Consider the following 22,132-nt stretch of genomic DNA (forward strand, 5'->3'; position numbering starts at 1 on the left):
CCCCACCTCTCCCTCTCCTTCCCTTTCGCTTCAGGATGGAGTTTCCAGATGGGATCAGCATACCAGTTCCACAGTTGGCGAGTCTTTGTTCTTGTCTGTGCTTTCCCTTCCGTCTTTGCGATTGTGGCCCTCAACTTCATGCCAGAGAGTCCTCGCTTCTACCTGGAGGTAACTACCACTGTTTCCCCTCCTTCTCTACATGCTTGCTTGTATTCCTCAGCACAATCCACAGGCACAAAGCTGGCAGGAGGTTTTCATTAGTGTAGAGACAGCTTAATTCTGTACTTAAATCTGTGCTGTCCCTGTCCTGGACAGTCTGATGGAGATACTGTAGAAACTCTTTACTTTCGATTTAAAAGAGTAGACAGAATTTTATTCTGTATGTGACCCCACATTCTACTTGCTCTGAGAGTGTTGATGGGGACGGTGTAGAGGAGGCTTCACTTTCAGTTTAAAAGAGTAGAGGCAGTTTCATTTTGTATTTAGAGATAATGGGAACTGCAGATGCTGGAGAATCCAAGATAACAAAGTGTGGGGCTGGATGAACACAGCAGGCCAAGCAGCATCTTAGGAGCACAAAAACTGGTGTTTCAGGCAAAGGGTCTAGGCCCGAAACGTCAGCTTTTGTGCTCCTAAGGTGCTGCTTGGCCTGCTGTGTTCATCCAGTCCCACACTTTGTTATCTTCATTTTGTATTTAACCCTGTGCTGTACCTTCCTTGACTGAAAACAAGAGTTGCATTTTCATCCAGATGTGGTGTGGAATGAGATGCCATAGTGGTCTCTGTCTTGAGTTTACTGCTATGATACTGGAGCTGCTAATATTTGGACCTAAGCAGTTCACTTCTGGAAAGGTGTTAGCACCGCTCACATTAGAGGAACTACTGGGCAGAGAGAGACCATGACAAACCATGAATAGTCTGAAATGTTTGCAGATTTTTGCTCCACGGTGACCTGCTCTAACTATCTTCCAACAGAATGGCAAACACGATGAGGGTTGGATGATTCTCAAACAAGTTCACGACACCAACATGAGGGCCAAAGGCTTGCCAGAACGGGTCTTCTCTGTGAGTATCTTGATTTGGTCACAATTGACTGAACTTGTAAGTCAGTGATTTACCTTTTCAGGTTGTGGAAAGGCTAGCTATCTTCACTAAACTAGTCCCAGCATGGAGTTTTCCCTCTTCTCTAATCTCCACATCATTGGATAACGATCAGGAGCAGATGCCCTAGCTGATTTAACTGCTCTCTCTTCCCTGGAGGGTCACTGGACAATGATCAGGAGCAGGAACCCCTAGCCAATTTCTGCCTTCCCTTGATGTTGTTGAACTCCTGGAATACTGTAGCAGCTGTCCCAGGCAAGGTGGAGAATATTGCAGCCCATTCCTGACTTTGTCTTGTAGGTGCTGGAGAATTTCAGTAAACAGTTGCAAGTTAAGTGCTGATTGCTATCTGATCTGCAGCTTTATTATTTAGAGTCACACTTTGTATGATACATTTGATCATTTTTCTTAAGCTTCAAAATCATTTTGTACATTTTAAATAAAGATTATGCTGTGGTTCAATATATTATTATGCCTGCGACTTGTGTAAGTTTGTTCAGCCACTGGTTGGCTCTCCTGCATCTCATACACTGCCTTAGAAGAGGGATTTGGAATCTGTAGTAAAGTTAATTGAGTCTGTAGTTTGATTGAGCTGCATCATGTCTTTCTTTGAGGCTGACAGTTTGTGTTTTCACAGGTAACGCACATTAAAACTCCCAAACAGCTGGATGAGCTGATCGAGATCCAGTCAGATACAGGTACTTGGTACCGGCGCTGGCTAGTCCGCTTCACCAATATCTTTCAGCAGGTACACGTCCTTAGTGATTGTTATACATTGTGCAGCCAGAAAGTGCATATAGCATTACAATTTCCTTCCTGTAGGGTGTGGAACACAAATAAAGGTAAAGCAGGGAAATAGGTTATGCATAGGATTTACAGCAATGCATTAATTTATTTTTTGTTTGTGCAGGTTCGGAGCAACTTCCTGCAGTGTTTCTCAATCCAGTACCGCCGCACAACGTTGCTCATGATGGCAGTTTGGTTCACAATGGCCTTCAGGTTTGTCTGTTATGCAGTTCTGACAATCTGATGGGGACAACATGGAGGGAACTTTATTCTGTATCTAATCACGTGCTGCATCAATCCTGGGAGTGGTTGATGGGGTCAGTGGAGGAGGAGTTTATTCTTTATCTAAATCCATGCTGTACCTGTTGTAGGAGTGTCTGGTGGTGATGGTATAGCAGGAGCTTCACTTTGTATCTAACAATGTGCTGTGCCCCTGTCCTGGAACCGCTGGATGCAGACAATGTAGCTTACAAGCTTACTCTGTATCAAACCCTGAGAGTGTTTGACAGGAAGTGGAGAGAAAGCTGTACATTGTCCCTGCTCTGACAGTGTTTGATGGTACAGGCAAAGGAACCTTTACTCCGTCTCAGCTTAGGCTGTAACTGCCCTGGCAGTGTTGGATAGTACAAGCAGAGAGAGCTAGACTTTCACAGTTGACAACAGTAGAGGCAGCTTTACTTTGTATCTATCCCCGTGCAGTCCCTGTCCAGGGAGTTTACTTCCTGATTTACTTCCAGGTTAAAAGAGTAGATGAAGTTTTACTTTGTACCTAATCCTGTACTGTACCTCTTCTGAGAATGTTTGAAGGAGGCACTGTTGAGATACCTTTACTTTCATTTTAAAATAGTTAAGAGAGTTAATTCTGTATCTATTCTGGGAATGTTTAAATGAGGATAGCACCGGATGAGTTTACTCTGTATTTAACCTGTACTGTACTTGTTTAGGGTGAAGTTGGTTAGAATAATGTAGAGGAGCTTTTACTCTGTAACCAAATTGATGTTTCTGAAATGCAATCTGATAGTGGCTGCCAGAAACCCTACTGACATAAGCTCTGTGTTCTTCAGTTACTATGGTCTGACTGTATGGTTCCCGGACATGATCAAACACTTACAGATGATGGAGTACTCCTCACGCACTAAAGTCTTCTACAAGGAGAAGGTTGAACATTTCACCTTTAACTTTACACTTGAAAATCAAATTCACAAGAATGGTGATTACTACAATGACAAGTGAGTGCCCACAAAATTACACAAAAGAGACTGGGATTCCTAGGTGTAATATTACAGAGTCTTAATGGAACCACAACCTTCCCTACAGCTATGGGCACTGGTTGTCTTCTTCTATAGAGATCCACTATAAGGGTCAGGGAAAGTAATGGGTTTGAACAGGCATCACACCCCACCGTATAATGGCCTCTCTAGAAGTGAATCTGGGAATCAGATTGGAAACCCTGGCTGATCTCTGTCTCTCTGAGCTGAGATTCAAAATCGGGTGTTCCCAGTCCTTACAATGTGGATAAACTCACTATTTAATTAAACATTGCAGATCTGTTTGACGTTACCTGTTTGTGCCGGGTTTGGTGTGGAGATTTTAAAAACGGTCCCTTCAAGGTTTATGACCCCCAGGCAGGGTCTGTGAACTGAACGTTTAGGGGTCATGAGCTCAGAGGCAGCTGGGCTGCAGCTGTTACTTGGGATCTCTTTCCCCACACTGAGATTTTGTCTCCTACTCTCCCTGTGCTCACAGAGGAATCAGAAGAATATTAATTTAGAAAGCACAGCATTAAGAGATAATTATATTGTTTCCTTGTTGTCTTGGCCAGATTTATTGGGATGAAGCTGAAATCGGTGATATTTGAGGACTCCCTTTTTGAAGAATGTTATTTTGAAGACATTACCTCCAGTAATAGTTTCTTCAAGAACTGCACCTTTATCTCAACACTCTTCTACAATACAGGTTTAATAGCTGGCTGTTTTGTGCTTTTGACTACCAACTACTCCCTCTTCCCCTTCATGTAACTGTCTTAGCAGAAGGTGGGAGTTTGTTTGTATTATCAGCAGGAATCTGTGGGCACCTATTGGAAAGTTGACTGTCTGAACCTCTTCCCAATATTAAGTGGGATAGTGTGCTTATGGACAGTCTCTCTCAGTGGACTCAGTGTGGGTGGGTGAATGAATGTCCAGGGTTGGAAGTTTATTTAGAGGTTCTGCATCTGATTACTACCTAGATGTGGGGTGGAGAGAGGAACTGGTGGATTTTCACTTGTATGGGGAGCTGAAATGTCATTGCAATGCTATGCTGAAGGACTGTCATTGTTTATACAGATTTCTTTGACTATAAGTTAATGGGCTGTCGTATGATAAACAGCACCTTCCTACACAGTAAGGAGGGCTGTCAGCTTGACTTCAGCGATGATAACAACGCCTATATGATCTACTTCGTTAGCTTCCTGGGATCTCTGGCTGTACTGCCTGGAAACATTGTATCTGCTCTTCTCTTGGACAAGATCGGCCGGCTTAGGATGCTGGGTGAGTGGCAGCAGCAGTAAATGAGGTATGTGGAATTGTGTCCCACCCCTCAGGACTCCAGATATTTTGATTGATGGGCAGGTTTGGGAATGTTTCTGTCCATCTTGTTGCTGGCCCTGTCCTGGCCAGTCAAGTTATATTATATAAGCGTGGCATACGATAATCCAGATGGGAATAGATTTTCCTGAGTTCTGTAGTATGTGATAACTTTTCTCTCTCTAATCTCTTCTCCCCACTAGCTGGCTCCAGCACACTCTCCTGCATCAGCTGCTTCTTTGTGTCCTTTGGTAATAATGAGTCTGCCATGATCGCACTGCTCTGTCTATTTGGGGGAGTCAGCATAGCTTCATGGAACGCATTAGACGTCATTACAGTGGAACTCTATCCATCTGATAAGCGGTATGAGTCAGTCTCTTGCAGGGGTTCTGGTTTCCTGGTAATGTTGGTTTTATCTTTTCTTTGTCAATCAGGGGTTGCATCCCTCCCTTGACGGTTTAGCTCAGTTGGCTAGACGGTTGGGTTAGATCATAGAACATGGAACAGTACAGCACAATACAGGCCTTTCGGCCCACGATGCTGCACTGACCTATTGTCCTACTAAGATCAATCTTCCCTGCATACCCTACATCTTACTATCCTCTGCACCCTCGCTAAAGCTTCAACATCCTTCCTGTATTGAAGTGACCAGAGCCAAACACAATATTCCAAGTGTGGAAACAGAGTTTTAAAGAACTGCAGCGTAACCTTACAGCTCTTGAACTCAATTTCCCTGCCGATGAAAGCCAACACACCATATGTGTTCTTTACAACCCTATTAACTTGGGTCACAACTTTGAGGGATCAATGGATGTGGACCCCAAGATCCCTCTGTTCTTCCACACTGCTCAGAATCCTACCATTAACTCTGTATTCTGCATTCAAATTCGACCTTCCGAAATGAATCACTTCACACTTTTCTGGGTTAAATTCCATCTACCACTTCTTTGCCCAGCTCTGCATCCTCTCAATGTCCCATTGACCTTCAACCTACAGCAGCCCTCCATGCTGTCCACAACTCCACCAACCTTCATGTCATCAGCAAACTTACTAACCCAGCCTTCCACTTCCTCATCCAAGTCATTTATAAAGATCACAAAAAGCAGAGATCCTAGAACAGATCCCTGTGGTACACACTGGTCACCGGGCTTCAGGCTGAATACTTTCCATCTACTACCACCCTCTGCCTTCTATTGGACAGCCAATTTGTATCCTGACAGCCAAATTTCCCTGAATCCTATGCCGCCTTAATTTCTGAAAAGCCTACCATATGAGAACCTTATTGAATGCTTTGCTAAAATCAATATACACCACATCCACTGGTCTACCTTCATCGATGTGTTTTGTCACATCCTCAAAGAATTCAGTAAGGCTTGTGAAGCATGACCTGCTCCTCACAAAGCCATGCTGACTATTTCTAATCAAACTGTGTTTTTCTCAATAATCATAAATACTATCTCTCAGAATCTTGTCCAATAATTTGCCCACAACAGAATTAAGATTGACCGGTCTGTTATTTCCAGGATTATCTCTATTCCCTTTCTTGAACGAGGGAATGTCATTTGCCATCCTCCAATCTCTGGCACTACTCCAGTGGGCTGCAAGGATGCGAAGATCATTGCCGAAGGGGCAGCAATCTCTTGCCTCACTTCCTGTAGGAACGTTGGGTATATCCCGACTAGTCCAGGGAATTTATCTAACCTCATGTTTTTCAAAAGTTCTAGTACATCCTCCTGCCTAACACCAACCTGTTCGAGCATATCTGCCTGTTTCATGCTGTCCTCACAAACATTAAGGTCCCTCTCAATGGTGAACATGGAAGCAAAATATTCATTAAGGACATCCCCACCTCCTCTGACTCCGTGCACAAGTTCCCTCCACTGTCCCTGATGGGCCCTACCCTCACTCTGGCCATCCTCTTGTTCCTCACATAAGTATAGAAAGCCTTGGGGCTTTCCTTGTTCCAACCCACCAAGGTTTTCTCATACCCACTTCTAGCTCTCCCAAGTCCATTCTTCAGTTCCTTCCTGGCTACCTCGTAGACCTCTACAGCCCTGTCCGATCCTTGCTTCCTCACCCTTAAGTAAGCTTCCTTCTTCCTCTTGACTAGGTGTTCAACATCTTGTCATCCAAGGTTCCTTCACCTTACCATAGTGGGACAAACATATCCAGTACCTGTAGCAACTTCTCCCTAAACAACCTCCACATTCCTATCATGTATTTCCCTCAGAACTTCTGACCCCTATTGGTGCAATGTAGTTCATGCCTAATAGCATTGTAATTCCCCCTCCCCCAATTAAATACTTCTCCACGCTGTCTGCTCCTATCCTTCTCCACGACTATAGTAAAAGTCAGGGGAGTTGTGGTCACTATCGCTGAAATGCTCTCTCACTGACAGATCTGACACCTGACCTGGTCCATTGCCAAGCACCAAATCTAACCTGGTCTCCTCTCTAGTCAGTCTATCTACATATTGAGTCAGAAATCCTTCCTGGACACACCTGACAAAAATCTGCTCCATCCAAACTATTTGCACTTAGGAGGTTCCAGTCTACATTAGGGAAACTGGCGTCACACATGACAACAAATCTATTACTTCTGCACCTTTCCAAAATCTGTCTCCCAATCTGTTCCTCAATGTCTCTATTGCTGAAGGGGTTATGAAGCAGTGTGACGCCAACTGTGTGCATTCAATTCCCATCACTGGCTGAGATTATCATGAAGGACTCTCCTTCTCAACCTCTCCCCTCACCTGAGGTATGGTGGCTTTTAGGTTAAATCACCAATTACTTCTGTCTAATAAGAGAGCAGCCATCTGGTCTGGTAAGACTACGGTGACTTGGTGATGCAACTGAGTAGTTTCTCTCCACTCTGTTTTCCTGCAGCTTCTAGCATTCCAAGTCCCAGACCATACCACTTCCCTGGGATTTTCAGTGTTCCTGGTCTCTTGCCTTACCCTGCAATTTCCAGCGTTCTCAATCTCTTGCTCTTTCAATATATTTTTTCTTTGGCATTTAGCACCTCTTTCTTTTGCTGCACCCTGCATTTTTTCAGTTTTCAGCCCTTTCACTCTCTCAAATTTTTCTGCAGTTACCATTACTCCCAGTCTCTTATTAAAAAAACAGAAATAGTTGGAGAAATTGAGCAGGTCTGGCACCATCAGTGCAGGGAGAAAGCAGAGTTAATGTTTCTGGTCCAGTGATCCTCCTTCAGAAGGATCCCCTTCAGTGGCAGGGATTGGGGAGCGGGGGGTGCAATGGACCTGGACCAGAATCATTTACTCTGCTTTTCTCCACAGATATTGCCAGACCTGCTGAGTTTCTCAGGCTATTTGTTTTTTTGTTTCAGATTTCTCACATCTGCAGTTTTTTTATTTTTTACTTCCAGTCTCTTGTTGCTCCACCTTTTCCTCCACTTTCTAGTGCTCCCTGTCTCATCACTTCCTGCTTTTCCAGCAGTCTGCTTCCACTTTCACTGTCCTCAGATTTTGTATGGTTTCTAGTGCTCCTTGTCTCCTACTGCTCCATCTTCTTGCAGATTCCAGTACATCCAGACTTGGACTGCTCCAATCGTGATGCAGCCATCTGTTTTTCTGCAGTTTCCGTACTCCTAGTCCCTTACTGATTTCCTGTGATTGCAAGCACTCTCCCTCTTTCTGCTCTATTTTCCTGTGGTTTTCCATGCTCACCTTCTCTCTTGCCTTTGCTTTCCTGTTGTTTCTTGCACTCCCCCATCTCCAAGTACAGTGAAAAGTTTTGTTTTGTGAGCAGTAGTGGCAGAGCATGACATACAAGGTCAAATAGAATATAGGGTGTTTAGACAAGGTTACAGCTGCACAGGTGGTGCATAAGAGCAAGATCAACATTAGATCTGAAATTAGAGAAGTTCATTCAGCAGTCTAATAAAAGCAGGGTAAAAGCTGTTCTTGACCCTGTTGGTATGTATATTTAAGTTACTGTATCTTCTGCCTTACGGAAGTGATTGGAAGAGGGTATTACCAGGGTGGGAGGGGTCTTTGATGATGGCAGCCTTTCCACGACAATGAGAAGAGTAGATGGAGTCCATGGATGGGAGGTTACCTTTCATGATGGTCTGGGCTGTGTCCATTCTGTTTTCTTCTGCCCTGGTATCTCTTTTGTTTAAATCAGTGTTTTTTTTATTCTGGCAGGACCACAGCCTTTGGATTTCTCAATGCTCTGTGTAAGCTGGCGGCCGTACTGGGCATCAGTATATTCCAGTCCTTTGTGGGGGTGACACGAGCAGTGCCCATCATGTTGGCCTCTGTTGCTCTGGCATTGGGCAGTTACCTGGCTCTAAAACTCCCAGAGACTCGTGGCCAGGTGCTGCAGTGAGTCTGGTTTCAGCCAGAGCCCCTGTAGATGTAGACACTGTGACTCATCTTTCTCTGTTCTTTCATATTGTTTTTGTATGTCTTCCCATGTGGACAAGGAATGAAACTCTATAGAACTCATCACCAACTCCTGCAGGAGATGTAAATAAACCCTTCCGGTATTTGTGTACACAAGTCTCACTGCACAGATCACAGTGGTGCAAGGTGTACGAAGAGCACAGACTCCATAGACTATAATAGCCCGACAAACTCCAGAGCACCAATCACCTGCCGTGTAATCTCAGGAACGGCAGTGTTCTGTATGTATTTCCTGGATTGTTTTCAAAGTGTAAATACAGTGTGGCTGAGGATCCAGGCCCAATCCTGAAGCACAGTTTGCTAGGCCCTGACCATGTGATCTGTACAGTGATCCAACTTTTCCATTTACTGGTATGAGGCAGAGTTTGTGCAATTTTTAGTGTAATTGCCCAGAGTAACTTTTTCCCTGTTAGATTCAGTACAATAATTGAGTCCGAGGGTAAAGCACAGGGCTGTTGGGTATGATGGGGAAGCACAGGGAGAATTTGTTCCTTTCCATTTGAAACTGGTGATTACCGGAGAGTATGTTTTGTGTTGTGTTGAAGGGCTTAAGAGCAAAGGGGGATGGCTGGTTTGTGGGTGGGTAGAATCATCACAGTTAATTCCCAACCAGACCCAATTAATGAATCTAAGTACATCAACTGAGCCCTTTGGGTCTGGTCATCATTTACAAATGAAATGTTAAAAATCAGAATCTTATTGCAAATTCAATCTCCTTTCCCTTTTCCATCCCTCACTCCTTGTGTCTCCCTTTCCTGTACCTCTCCCTGACCCATGGTGCTCACTTTAAGTAACAGTAGGCTGATGTGGTGACAATCAGTGGCTCTGTGGCTGTTGTAAGGAGTGAACTGTTGTCAATTGCCAAATATTTTTCTACTCTGCGTCTGGTTTTAATTCTCTGGTGAGAGGTTTGTTCAGACTTGTGAATGCTGTAGATTTAGAAACTAGTATGTGTGAGTGTGTAACTGTTTTTGTGCAGTTGTGCCACTATTCCTTGCTGTCTGTGTAAAAAAACCTGTTGTAGATGGAGGTTATCTGTATAGTTTCAGATACAATAGAGTACATTTGTAGTGTGTCTGAATTTTAGCTGTTTTGTATTATATTTAAAGAAAGAGGCCTCTCAATGGCAAAAATCTACTCCAAGCTGTAACAAAAGTAAATAAATAAATAAATAAATAGAAAGAACTGTGGACCATCCATTGCTGGGTATGCTCATTATCTTAATCCTTTTGGATTGCCTTTAGTCTACCTTTTCCAAAGAGCTAGAGTTACTTTAACAGACAGGATTGTGAAGAGGAGAATCAGGTCTGTCTCCTGCATTCTGACCAGACACTGGATAAAGACAGGTTTATGGGATCCAACAGTCAAAACTTACCAACACGCTGCCTTGATTCACACATTTGGGATATCATCCAGTGCTCAATGTTGAAGAAGCTTTTCCAATGAGGCAGTTGTGCAACTAAAGAACCTGAGATTTGTGAGGTGTTTAAAATTACAAGGGGTTTTGAAGGTATATGAAGAAAAACAGGCAGAAATCAAAGGACAAGTTTAAAAGTGAAAGGGGAGATGATTTTCACAGTGAGTTGTCATAATCTGCTTGTTCAGGCAGATTTGCAAATGACATTTTAAAGGGAATTGAATAAATCCCTGAAATGATAGATGTGCAAGACTTGGGAAATGGCAGGGGAGAGGATGTCAAATCCAGCAATTCTTTCTAATAAATAGTACAGGAGTGATGGGCTGAACCAATGCTATCCGTTCTGAATCATTCCACACAATAGAGACGATTGAAATTGCAAGGCAAACAAATTTATTTTCTTGATCAACTGCCATATTTAAAAGAAGCACATGACATTGCCTTGTTGGAACATTTGAGCAGTTTGCAATATGACTGTGACTCCCTCTGTCTTAATCAGTCCTGTTGACCTGGAGCCTAAATAACCTGCTCAGAGCACCTCAGTCTTTTGAAAATGCTTCCAGTTTGGCTGCCACATTCGGGTCGTGTTTAGACCCTCTCAGACAGGCTGGGCACCTGTCAATATGAGGCTCGGTTCCCCATTGCCGGGGTGTCTTGGCCTGGATTGAAAGAGCATGGATCCTCGTCTCCAGTTCCTGCTTCAGGGCATCGTTGACCATTCGATGTCGCTGCAGCAAAGGCACCCCCTCAAATCTCTCACTCACCACCACTACTTTAAAGTGGGTCTCGGAGTCAGGAGGCACTGCATGCATGTAGCTCTCATTGATGACCTGCAAGTGTGTGGGCGTCAAGCTCTGCTCCAGTTTAAGGTGGATGGCACTTGCCACTGGCCCATCCATGGCACGGGTTGCTGAGGTCATTATTGTTGCTCTCGAGCCGAGGGCTGGCATAGATCGGAGAAGCTTCAGCAGGGTGCTCATCCAAGCTGCTATCCCCACCTGCCAACTATAGTAGTAAGGGTGGTTAGCGATCCCAATGACATGGCTGCATTTAGCACGAGGTGAATTATCACCCTCATCACAGCCTTCTTAGGATTACCAAATCATTACAACTATATTCTGCAGTATCCAGGAAAGAGAAGTTAAATTATACTCTCCACCATCCGTTTCTCAAGGAGAATAAATTTGGGGTCAGCAACTGTAAATGCCAATGATGCACAAAACTGTGAAAATATAAATTCTTGGACATACAACTCAGGGCAAAGATTGGGGAGGGAAACTCGTCAGCTGCTTTAAATATTTCTCACAACATTTTTGCTTGTAACAAGACAGTGAACATGGGAAAAGGGAATGAGGGAACTACAGTTAAGAAGCATGTCATCAGCTGCTGAAGAAACATGCAAGGGCACTAAAATACCGCACATTTCGGGCAGGCAGTGGCAGAGGGGCAACGGTTGATGGGGAGGCGAGGAATAGACCTTCAGTCAGCGCGGCGCTCCCTCCGCGCCGACCCTCCCCGACAGCGCGGCGCTCCCTCCGCGCCGACCCTCCCCGACAGCGCGGCGCTCCCTCCGCGCCGACCCTCCCCGACAGCGCGGCGCTCCCTCCGCGCCGACCCTCCCCGACAGCGCGGCGCTCCCTCCGCGCCGACCCTCCCCGACAGCGCCCGCTCCCTGTCGTACCTCAGCTACTCGTCACGGAGGCTCCGATGACCGTGCGGCCGGCAAAGAGATGGAGATCACATCGGATCGGGTCGGGTCAGGCCCGCGAGACACTGGCCAACCGTCAACCAACGGCTCTCGGCCGCGTGCCGTTAATGCGCCTGCGTGGCCATGCGCACTTTCGTTCGTTGTCCTCCCGCCGCCGGGACCTTTCTGCGCATGGCAGAGGCGGGAAAGCCAAGGTTATCCGTCAAAGACTGGAGCCGGAGGAGAGATGTTCGACGGGGCAATAAAATATGTATGCTGATAGAGAGATAGACGGACAGCAAAAAAATATTGCGAGAGAGACGGAGTAATAAATATATACCGAGATACTGGGAGAGATGGAGCAGGGAGTAATAAATGTAGAAATGGAGAGAGATGATAGAAAGAGAGAGAGGGGCCAGAGAGCAATAAAACATGGAGAAAAGATAGAGCAGAGAGGAATAAAAAATATATGGGCATGAGAGAAATGGAGCAGGGAGATATGGAGAGTGATGGTGCAGACAGCAGTGAAAATATACAGAGATAGCAAGAGAGATGGACCTGAGAGGTAGACGTGACAGAGTTAATTGGTTCAAGTACAGGGCTGAGAGAAATCAACAGAGAAAAATGGAGTAAAACAAAAACTGCGAGCAAAATAAATTCAGGTAGAAAGGAGAGCTAGACCTGAGAGGTTAAAACAGAGAGAGAGAGGCATTGACCTCAGCTGGAGTATGCTGTACAGTTCTGGTCACTATATTGAAGGAATGTTTACAAAGATGGTCCAGGTTTGAGAAAGTTGTTTGGAGAAGTTGAGACTTTTTTTGGAGAGGAAAAGGCTAAGAGGAGATTTGATGGAAGTTTTCAAAACCATGAGAGGTGTATACAATGTGTGAACAGGAAAACTGTCTAACTTGTAAAAGGATCAAGAATGAGGGGCACAGTCCTCAAGTAATTTGTTAAAGAAGCAAATGTGATATGAGAAAATAACTTGCACGTAGCGAGTAGTTAGGATCTGGGATGCAGTGTCTGGAAGTATGCTGGAGGCTGGTTCAAACAAGGTATTCTGGAGAGCATAACATGATTATTTGAATTGAAACAATGGGACAGGGCAGGAGTATGGCACTAAGTCATTATGTTCATTTGACTGCCAATGTAGACATGTTGGGCTGAATGGCCTCTTGTGCACTGTACTAATTTTGTGGGAGAGAAGAGCTGAGAGGGGAAAGAATTTGGAGGTGAGGTGGAGTTGAGACGTAAAACAGAGACAGGAAGAGATAGAACAGTGAATATAAACATAGACTAGGGAGAGATAGAATTGATTCAGAGATAGTAGGAACTGCAGATGCTGGAGAATCTGAGATAGCAAGGTGTAGAGCTGGATGAACACAGCAGGCCAAGCAGCGTCAGAGGAGCAGGAAAGCTGATGTTTCGGCCCTAATTTTCTGAAGAAGGGTCTAGACCCAAAACATCATCCTTCCTGCTCCTCTGATGCTACTTGGCCTGTTGTGTTCATCCGGCTCTACACCTTGCTGTGTCAGAGATGGAATTGAAATAGGATTGGAACAGACTGGAGAAACAAACAAAATATGGCCAGCTCATGTCTGGGAACTAGTTGCAGCTACAATCTGGCCTGTGGGAAGTTGGGGTGTACATTGTTTGGGAAAACTGAAAACATATGAGAAATAAATGCTGGCCTGGCCAGCGAAGCTCACATCCCAAATGAATAAACAAGAACACATTTGGAATGCTTTGTCAGAACAAATATAGATAAACTGGGAGAAATACATAAACATTTACAAGATGAATGATGTGAGAATATGTGGTCATAACTGGAATCAGTAGGTCAGTAATGAACATTGGTCAACATGTGGATAGAATTGGAAACAGAAGTTCATAAAATCTATAGAATCATCGAAGTCAAAAGTGAGAAGTTGGAAGTGAACAATGTGAAGCTAAGGGAAGGGTGAAAGTTCAAAGGAAAGTTGATGAAATGTTCTTATTCAGGATGAAAGCAGGAAATGGCACTCACTTGATCAGTGGACTGGAAATAAATGTGAGGGATGGGATTCAAGTTGGGTCTGTAAAGGCAATGTTCTATATATCCCACGACAATACAGGCACTGCTATGAAAAACATAGATTCTGACAGCAAGACTTTTCATTTAAAGGAAGTGAGTGGAGTTTTCAAGGAAGTTGTTCAATCCAAGATGTAGAGCCAGGTGGAGAACAATGGTGATAGGTGGCCCATCAAAAGAAGGACTGGAGAGACCAATCATGGTGAGAGATGGAGGTGCAGAAGGATTGAATGTCCATGGCGTAAAAGATGGTTAGGGCTAGAAAGCTGGAAAGTGCAAAAGTGACAAAGACTGTTAAGAGACTCACAGTGTATGTGAGGAAGGAATATACAAGAGAGGAAAGAATAATTGAGCTAACTAATTTCTAAGGGCAAAGAATTGGCTGAAACAATCAGTCTACCAACAGTCCTGTATATTAATTTATGCAAGGATTTGGATGTCAGCTGTTTGTCGCAGAGGGAATGAGTTTGGACGCCATGCAGAGAAGTTCTGCAGAAGAGTTGAGGTCACTGACAGTCTTGAAAACAATAAATTGAATTTTGATGCTGCGGTTCAGGACGAGGTAGAAGGATGTGTTAGAGAGTTAACAATCTGGTTCTTCTAGGAAATGGTTGGTTCATCAAATGTCAACATGCACCCTGCCAGCAGTTTGATGACAATTATAGGGTTGACCTTGAGAAAATGAAGTGTAGCAAAGTGTGCAGCAAATGGAGGTACAGGTTTGAATGAGTGAGGGAGGACCAGTAGGATAGGTGGTCAATGTCAAGCTGACAGTTCTCAATGAAAGGGTCTAGAGAGGGTCAGAGTGAGTTGTTCAGATGGAAGGAGAACTCTGAAAACGGGAAAAGAGTCTGATCTATGGGGAAAAGACCATGGGTAATAGTGGGCACAAAGGCAAGGGAACAAGTGGTCATTGTCAAGCTGAGCTAGAAATTTATTGAGGTGGATTGATGGTAAGGAAATAAGGTTGGTTGACAATGGATAATCTAAAATAAGAAGGAGAAAGTCCATGTGGATTACAAAAATGTGACATGAAGTGATATTGATAGAAAGGATGGTATCAAAGGGAAGGAAAAGTCTTGGGAAACATTAGTTTGTGAGAAGAAGCCAGGAATTAGATTTTGACAGGGACCTGTGAATGGTTTTGGCTCATTGGAGCACAGATGCAGTCAGGAACACACTCCCCTCTGAAAAAATACCCAATATGAGTCAGGATCGACAGCCCCACTCAATCTAGTGAGAAGGACTTCAACACTCTGAAAATGCCACATGAATCTCCAAACGTTTAGTGAGCAAGCGAGTGAATCTTAGGGGACAACCTATTTGTTAAATTTTGTATTTCTCGCTTGCAATAGCTATTTAACTTAAAGTTACTGTTTTAAATTTTAACTTTCTTCCAAGCTATGACAGATCCTCTGTGAGATTAGTTAATTCAGTTCTTCAACTCAAAGAAGGCTCACTGATCTAAATCTCACTAGTATACAGAGAGTCATAGAGTCATACAGATGGGAACAGACCATTCAGCCCAACCCATCCATGCAAACCAGGTTTCCTGAACTCAGCTAGTCCCATTTGCCTACATTTGATGCAAATCGCTCTAAACTTTTCCTGTCAGTATACCTGTCCAAATGTCTTTAAAATGTTCTAACTCTACCTGCATCTTTTTTCCTGAATTTTTCTCAATTTTTTCTGAAGAAGGGTCTAGCTCCGAAACGTCAGCCTTCCTGCTCTTCTGATGCTGTTTGGCTTGTTGTATTAATCCAGGTCTATACCTTGTAATCTCTACCACTTCCCTGGCAGCTCATTCCATATACACACTGTCTTGCTGTGTGAAAGAGTTGCCCCTCAGGTCCCTTTTAAATCTTTCCCCCTAGTTTTGGACTCCATTACCATGAAGTAAAGACCTTGCTATTCACCTAATCTATGCCCCTCATGATTTTATAAACCTGTATCCCCTCAGCATCCGATGCTGAAGGGAAAAAAATGACCCAACCTATCCACCTCCTCCTTATAACTCAAATCCTCAAGTCTTGGTATCATTCTTGTAAATATTTTTTGCACACTTTTCAGTTTAATGACATCCACCCTATAGCAGGGTAACCAGAATTGTACACAGTTACTTCAAATTTATCAATGTCTTGTACAGCTGTAACATGATGCCACTACTCCCGTACTCAATGTTCTGACTGATGAAGACAAGCCTGCCAAACGCCTTCTTCACCACCGTGTCTACCCGTAACATCACTTTTAAGGAACTATGTACCTGCACTTCTAAATGTCTAGTGCAATGTCTGGTATTTATCTAAATTAAACTCCATGTGCCATTCCTTACTGGCCTGGTTGATCAAGATTCCATTGTAATATTAGCTAACCTTCTTCACTGTCCACTATATCACTAATTTTGGTGTCATCCACAAACTTACTAACTTTGCCTCCTATATTCTAATCCAAATCACTTATGTACGTGTTGAAGAACAGTGGACCCAGCACCAATCCTTGCGGCACACCAGGGCAGGATTTATACAGTTGATGGTGGGCTCTGGGGACTGTGGCCAAACAAAGAGATGCAGGGGCAGGGCAGTGAAGAAGGCATTTGGCATGCTTGCCTTCATTGGTCAGAACATTGATTTCAGGAATTGGGATGTAATGTTACAGCTGTACAGGATATTGGTGAGGCCACTTTTAGAAAACTGTGTACAATTCTGGTTGCCCTTTTATAGGAAGGATTTGTTAAACTAGAGAGGGCGCAGAAAAGACTTACAAGTACGTTGCCGGGTCTGAAGGGTTAGATTTATAGGGAGAGGCTGAATAGGTTGGGGCTATTTCTCCTGGAGTGTCAGAGGCTGAGGGGTGATGTTGTAGAGGTTTGTAATGTCATGAGGGGCATGGATAGGGTGAACAGCCAAGGTCTTTTTTTTGTTGAGTGGGGAGTCCAAAACTAGACGGTATAGATTTAAGGTGAAAGGGGAAAGATTTAAAAAGATAGGGGCGACATTTTCATGCAGGGAGCGGTGCTTGTATGGAATGAGCTGCCAGAGGAAGCACTGGAGGCAGGTGCAATTACAACATTTAAAAAGCATCTGGATGGGTGTAAGAACAGTTTGGAGGAATTTGGGCCAAATGCTGACAAATGGGACTAGGTCAGATTGGAATGTCTGTCAGTGTGGCCGAGTTGGACTGAAGAGTTGCTTCCATGCTGTATGACTTGATGAATCCTAAGAGTGCGAGAAAGAGACAGGATCTTCACCCCTTAAGAACTGAATCCATTGAAATTCATGAATTTGACCAACTGTGGATCTGTATTTACTAACAATTGAAGGCCACAATGCAGCAGTAAAAAGCATTGACCGAGGGTTGTGGATTGATACAGTGGAGGTATCCATTGGATGTGGAATTATTTTCAGACCAGCCACCAGATGGCAGTGTGCGCACTGAAATATTTTTGAGTTTATTTAAATAGATTTTTTCAGATTTCAAATAAATGTAAATTGTACCCGATCTGACACACTCCTGGAGCAGATTGCACCCAATCTGACACGCTTTCAGAGCAGATTGCATCCAATCTGACACACTCAGAGCAGATTGTGCCTGGTTTGACACAGTCCCGGAGCAGACTGCAGCCAGTCTGATCCACTCCTGCAGAAGACTGTATTCGGCCTGACACACTCCAGGCGCAGATCAGCCTTTTCTGACACACTACCTGAGCAGACTGTACTCAGTTTGGCACACAACCAGACCAGATTGTGGCTAGCCTGACCAACTCCTGTGCCGAATTGTGCCCAGTTTGACCAACTCCCACTTTGTCGGCCTGGCCTACTCCAGGAGCAGATTATACCCTGCCTTACATTTTGGGGTGCATTGTTTCCTTTCCAATCTTTTATTAGATGGAACTTAATAGCTGTCCGACGTGGGATGTGAACTTGTGATTTTAGGGTTTAATGTTTAAACCTATCATCTCACGTGCTGGATACTCTCATCGGAAAGCGTGCTATACTGTCTTACTAGTGCTACATTTCCCTCTGAGCCTGAAGAGCAAGAGCTTATCTACTTCTACCCATCATATAAATCAGGTTTGACGATGCAACAAAAAACACTGCACAGAAATACTTTCAGTCCCTTGACTGCTGTTTCTCAGTACTTCACTGCTCAAGGTCACTCTGACATATTTTCACGTGTTCATTTGCACTGACCTAGCCCCTCTCCCTGCAACACACTCCTACAGCAAAAAAAACACCACCACTAGGACAAAGATCTCATACAAACTGCAGTTGGCTCTTGTTAGATGGTCTCCAAAGCATGTGTGTGCACATGCAAAATATGGCAACCTATGAAGGTAGGCCCTGTGTCATTATAAGATACAGTGCACCAAATTCAAGTTGATTGGACATAGCCCAGTTAAGGCATTGAGTGAGTGTGAATGTTGATGTCAATGTCTGAGTGCTTTGCCCTCCTGTGTATTCAATCAAAAAATGTTAGTTGTGGTGAGAATGTAGAAAGTATCCCGTCTGGTCTGCAATCACAGATTCAGTTGGTTTGAAGATTAATTATTGGACCTGGACAGTGTTAACCCTGACACATCTTAGGAAATAGATGCTGAACTTATAGATGAAAGAAAAGTTGCCATAGGCTTACCTGAAGGCTCCTCTCTAATTAGAGAGAGAGGTGGATGGTGGTGGTTTAATCTGAGGGTCACCACGCCTCAGGCAAGAGGAGAGGTTGAGAAGTAGCATCCTTAATGTTAACCCTCAGCCAGTGCAAGAATTGATCTCATGGTGCTGGCATTACACTGCATTGAAAATCAGCTGTCCAACTAACTGAACTAAAAGTAAGGTGAGGGTGATGGGACATTGTAGCTGGAAGGTGTAACAAAGTGCAAAGGAAACAGCACTGAAGTACTAAAAGACAATGATCCAAGAATTGGAAGTCAAATTTAGCTGGAATACTACATAACACCTAGTGTGGATACATGAATGGCAACATTTCATGCCATAGATTTCTCGGATTCTAGAGTGCTTCATTGATGGTTGCACATGTGACATGAGGACAAGAATGAGTCTCTGAGGAGTTAAAAGACAACTAAGCTCCAGAGAATCATCACTGACTTAGTCCCAATGTTAGTATTGTGCCTAGAAATGAACTCAGTACAGATTAATGGTATTTGCATGGTGGACATGTACACTCCCAGGGAACCATTCAAGCACCTACCAGCCCCAGGGATCATTGACTGTGCTTGGAGGATCACTGGTGACAGACACTCTTTGGTCTGCCCAAAAGTTGTTGGTCTTCCAGAACAAAGAGTTGACCCCGACTGAATGTTGCAGACTGGCACATTCCAAAGTTCAGGACTACGTACAGAGGCTCGCAGTAAAGCTTGGGGCAACTGCTGCCAAAGCACAGTGGGCAAAGACCACTATCTGAGGTCCTTCTGCCAAAGGTAGGTTTGGGTCTGTTCAGTTATTGGGCCCTTAAAATGCATGTGAATTTCGTCTTGTTCAAGTAAGAGATGCCTTTGGTTTGTTTGGATAGAGTCAAACTCCAATGTTTGATTGTTTCCTTGATATGCTACTGTACAGAACTAAACTGCACTTGTGACTGTGTATTTACATAAAGAGTTTTTTTATGATTAAAGTATATTTTTGAAATTTAAAAAATCCTGCCCCAGGAGACCTATTCCATGAACTGCCCCCTGTGGAGAAGAGTTGTCAGTACCTACCCCCCACCAACTGCACTACCACGGGACACATGAGAGTGTATCACCTGCTCTTCAGCAGTACGAGGTTCCAAATGTGGGCCTCAGTTGTGCTGGCTCTGACACCTGTTCATCATTCTTTTCTTGGTACATTCACTGGACTCCAAAGAGCTGCCAACCAACTGCACAAAGTCAAAAATCACATGACACCAGGTTGTAATCCAACAGGTTTATTTGAAAATGCAAGCTTTCAGAGCTCAGCTCCTTTCTCAGGCATAGTGTGAGAGAGGGTATAAGACACAGAAGTTATAAACAGAAAGGTAACAACCCTAAAATCAGTTAGGAAGAAGACTATTGATTGAAATGCAAAATCCAGATTCCTTTCAAGACATTGTCCAGAAATAATTAAATGTTTTATCAATGTACACAAAAGGTGACATCTCAGGTCAGACAATGCATTTTAGGTGTGTGGTCTTGCTTAGAAATCTGTTTATGTTTTAAACTGGGGTCACGTTTTAGCTTTTTCAGCAAAACAGAATGTATCTGCAACTACACAAACATCTTGGTTGAAATTATTCATGTGTGTGTCTGTCTATGTGCGTGTGCATGTGTGTGTGTGTTTGTATCTAAATCTGTGTGTGTGAGAGGAGAGACAGTGTGTGCAAGTGTGTGTGTGTGTGAGAGAGAGAGAGAGAAAAAGAGAGAGTCTTTGTAAGTGTACAAGTGTGTATGTGTGCATAAAGTGAGGTGGTGTCACCTGTAGGCCAACATGAACCCAAGATCCCGGTTGAGGCTTGTCCTCATGGGGACCAGACTTGGCTAGCAGCCTCTGCTTGGCGATTCTACATTGTTGTGTATCCCAAAGTCAGTCTTGGAGGACATTTACCTGAAGATCCGAGCCCGAATGTGCTTGACCCGCTGAAGTGCTCCCCCACTGGGAGGCAACATCACTGTCTGGTGATTGTTGTGCTGTGTCCATTCATCTGTTGTCAAAGCTTCTGCATGGTCTCTCCAATATACCATGCCTTGGGGCATCCTTGCCTGCAACGTATGGGATAGACAACGTTAGCCGAGTCACACGAGTACCTGCTGTACACGTGGTGTGTGGCGTTCCCACGTGTGATGTAGTATCCATGTCGATGATCTGGCTTGTCTTGCAGAGGGTGCCCTGACAGGGTTGTATGGGGTTGTGGTTGATGTTGTCCTGAAGGCTGGGTAGTTTGCTGTGAACAATGGTCTGCTTAAGGTTTGGCGGTTGTTGGAAGGTGAGAAATGGAGGATTAGGGAAGATCTTGACGAGTTGCTCATCGTCATCGATAATATGTTGAAGGCTGCGAAGAACGTAGCGTTGTTCATCCATTCCCAGGAAGTACTGGATGATGAAGGATATCCTATTAGTTGTATCCTGTGACTGCCTTCTGAGGAGGTTATTACAGTTTTTTGCTGTGGCACGTCGGAACTGGTGATCAATGAGTTGCGCATCGTATTCTGTTCTTATGAGGACATCCTTCACCACTTTCAGGTGTCTGTCGCATTCCTCTTCACCTGAACAAATCCTGTATATGCATATGGCTTGTCCGTAGTGGATGGTTTTTTTAAATACATCCAAGGTGGAAACTATAGAAGTGCAGCATGGTGAGGTTATCCTTCAGCTTGTGGTAGAGTGAGGTACTGAGGTGTCTGTCTTTGATGGAGATGTGTGTGTCCAAGAATGAGACTGATTCTAAAGGATAGTTCATGGTGAGTCTGATGGTGGGATGAAACTTGTTGATATCTCTATGTAGTTGCTTCAGTGATGCCTCACCATCAGTCCAAAGGAAGAAAATGTCGTCAGTATATCTGGTGTATAGCGTTGGTTGGGAAGTCCTGTGCAGCAAAGAAGTCTCGTTCGAATTTATGCATGAAAATGTTGGCATATTGAGGGGCAAATCTGGTTCCCCTGGCTGTTCCTTGTATCTGAACGAAGAACAGGTTGTGAAATACGAAGATGTTTTGATTGAGGATGAAGCAGATGAGTTGCAGGATGGCACCTGGAAATTGTCAGTTGTTGGTATTGAGTACTGAAGCTGTTAGAGCGATGCCGTCGTCATGGGGGATGCTGATGTAGAGTGCCAAAACGTCCATTGTGATGAGGAATGTTCCTGGATCGATTGGTCTGTGGGTGCTGCGTTTCTGAAAGAAATTAATCGTGTTGCGACAGAAGCTGGGGTTCTCTGTACAATGTGTTTCAAGATGCCCTCGACATAGCCAGAGAGATTCTCACACAGGCTCACATTGCCTGATGTGATGGGATGCCCAGGTGTGCTGGCTTTGTGTATCTTCAGAAGGCAGCAGAAGTCCCCTACGCGAGAAGTATGCGGAATGAGAATGTGTAGAGTCCTCCCAAGG

At 44.1% G+C, this 22,132-nt stretch overlaps 2 protein-coding genes across 2 annotated transcripts in view; one reads left to right on the forward strand and one right to left on the reverse strand.

Annotated features, from left to right (window-relative positions):
* Window positions 1-10,077, forward strand: part of LOC125449752 (synaptic vesicle glycoprotein 2A-like) — a 33,509-nt gene extending 23,432 nt beyond the window's left edge. The window contains exons 5-13 of the mRNA XM_048525627.2: window positions 35-168; window positions 976-1,065; window positions 1,739-1,849; window positions 2,012-2,100; window positions 2,952-3,116; window positions 3,710-3,843; window positions 4,212-4,415; window positions 4,655-4,814; window positions 8,620-10,077. Of these exons, the coding sequence (XP_048381584.1) occupies window positions 35-168; window positions 976-1,065; window positions 1,739-1,849; window positions 2,012-2,100; window positions 2,952-3,116; window positions 3,710-3,843; window positions 4,212-4,415; window positions 4,655-4,814; window positions 8,620-8,803 (1,271 nt within the window). The 3' untranslated portion in view covers window positions 8,804-10,077. The remainder of the gene's footprint in view (window positions 1-34; window positions 169-975; window positions 1,066-1,738; window positions 1,850-2,011; window positions 2,101-2,951; window positions 3,117-3,709; window positions 3,844-4,211; window positions 4,416-4,654; window positions 4,815-8,619) is intronic.
* Window positions 10,078-10,667: 590 nt separating this feature from the next.
* bola1 (bolA family member 1) lies at window positions 10,668-12,132 on the reverse strand. Its single transcript, XM_048525631.2, has 2 exons — window positions 11,979-12,132; window positions 10,668-11,302 (listed from the first exon to the last, which is right to left on the reverse strand). The coding sequence occupies exon 2, from the start codon at window positions 11,275-11,277 to the stop codon at window positions 10,837-10,839; it is 441 nt and encodes a 146-aa protein (XP_048381588.2). The 5' UTR covers window positions 11,278-11,302; window positions 11,979-12,132; the 3' UTR covers window positions 10,668-10,836.
* Between the last annotated feature and the right edge of the window lie 10,000 nt (window positions 12,133-22,132).

Source organism: Stegostoma tigrinum, chromosome 47 (genome assembly GCF_030684315.1).
Source record: "Stegostoma tigrinum isolate sSteTig4 chromosome 47, sSteTig4.hap1, whole genome shotgun sequence".
NCBI lineage: Eukaryota > Metazoa > Chordata > Chondrichthyes > Orectolobiformes > Stegostomatidae > Stegostoma > Stegostoma tigrinum.

Coding starts and splice junctions, on each gene's coding strand:
- bola1 (XM_048525631.2), bottom strand. CDS start 11,277: ATGAGCACCCTGCTGAAGCTTCTCCGATCTATGCCAGCCCTCGGCTCG.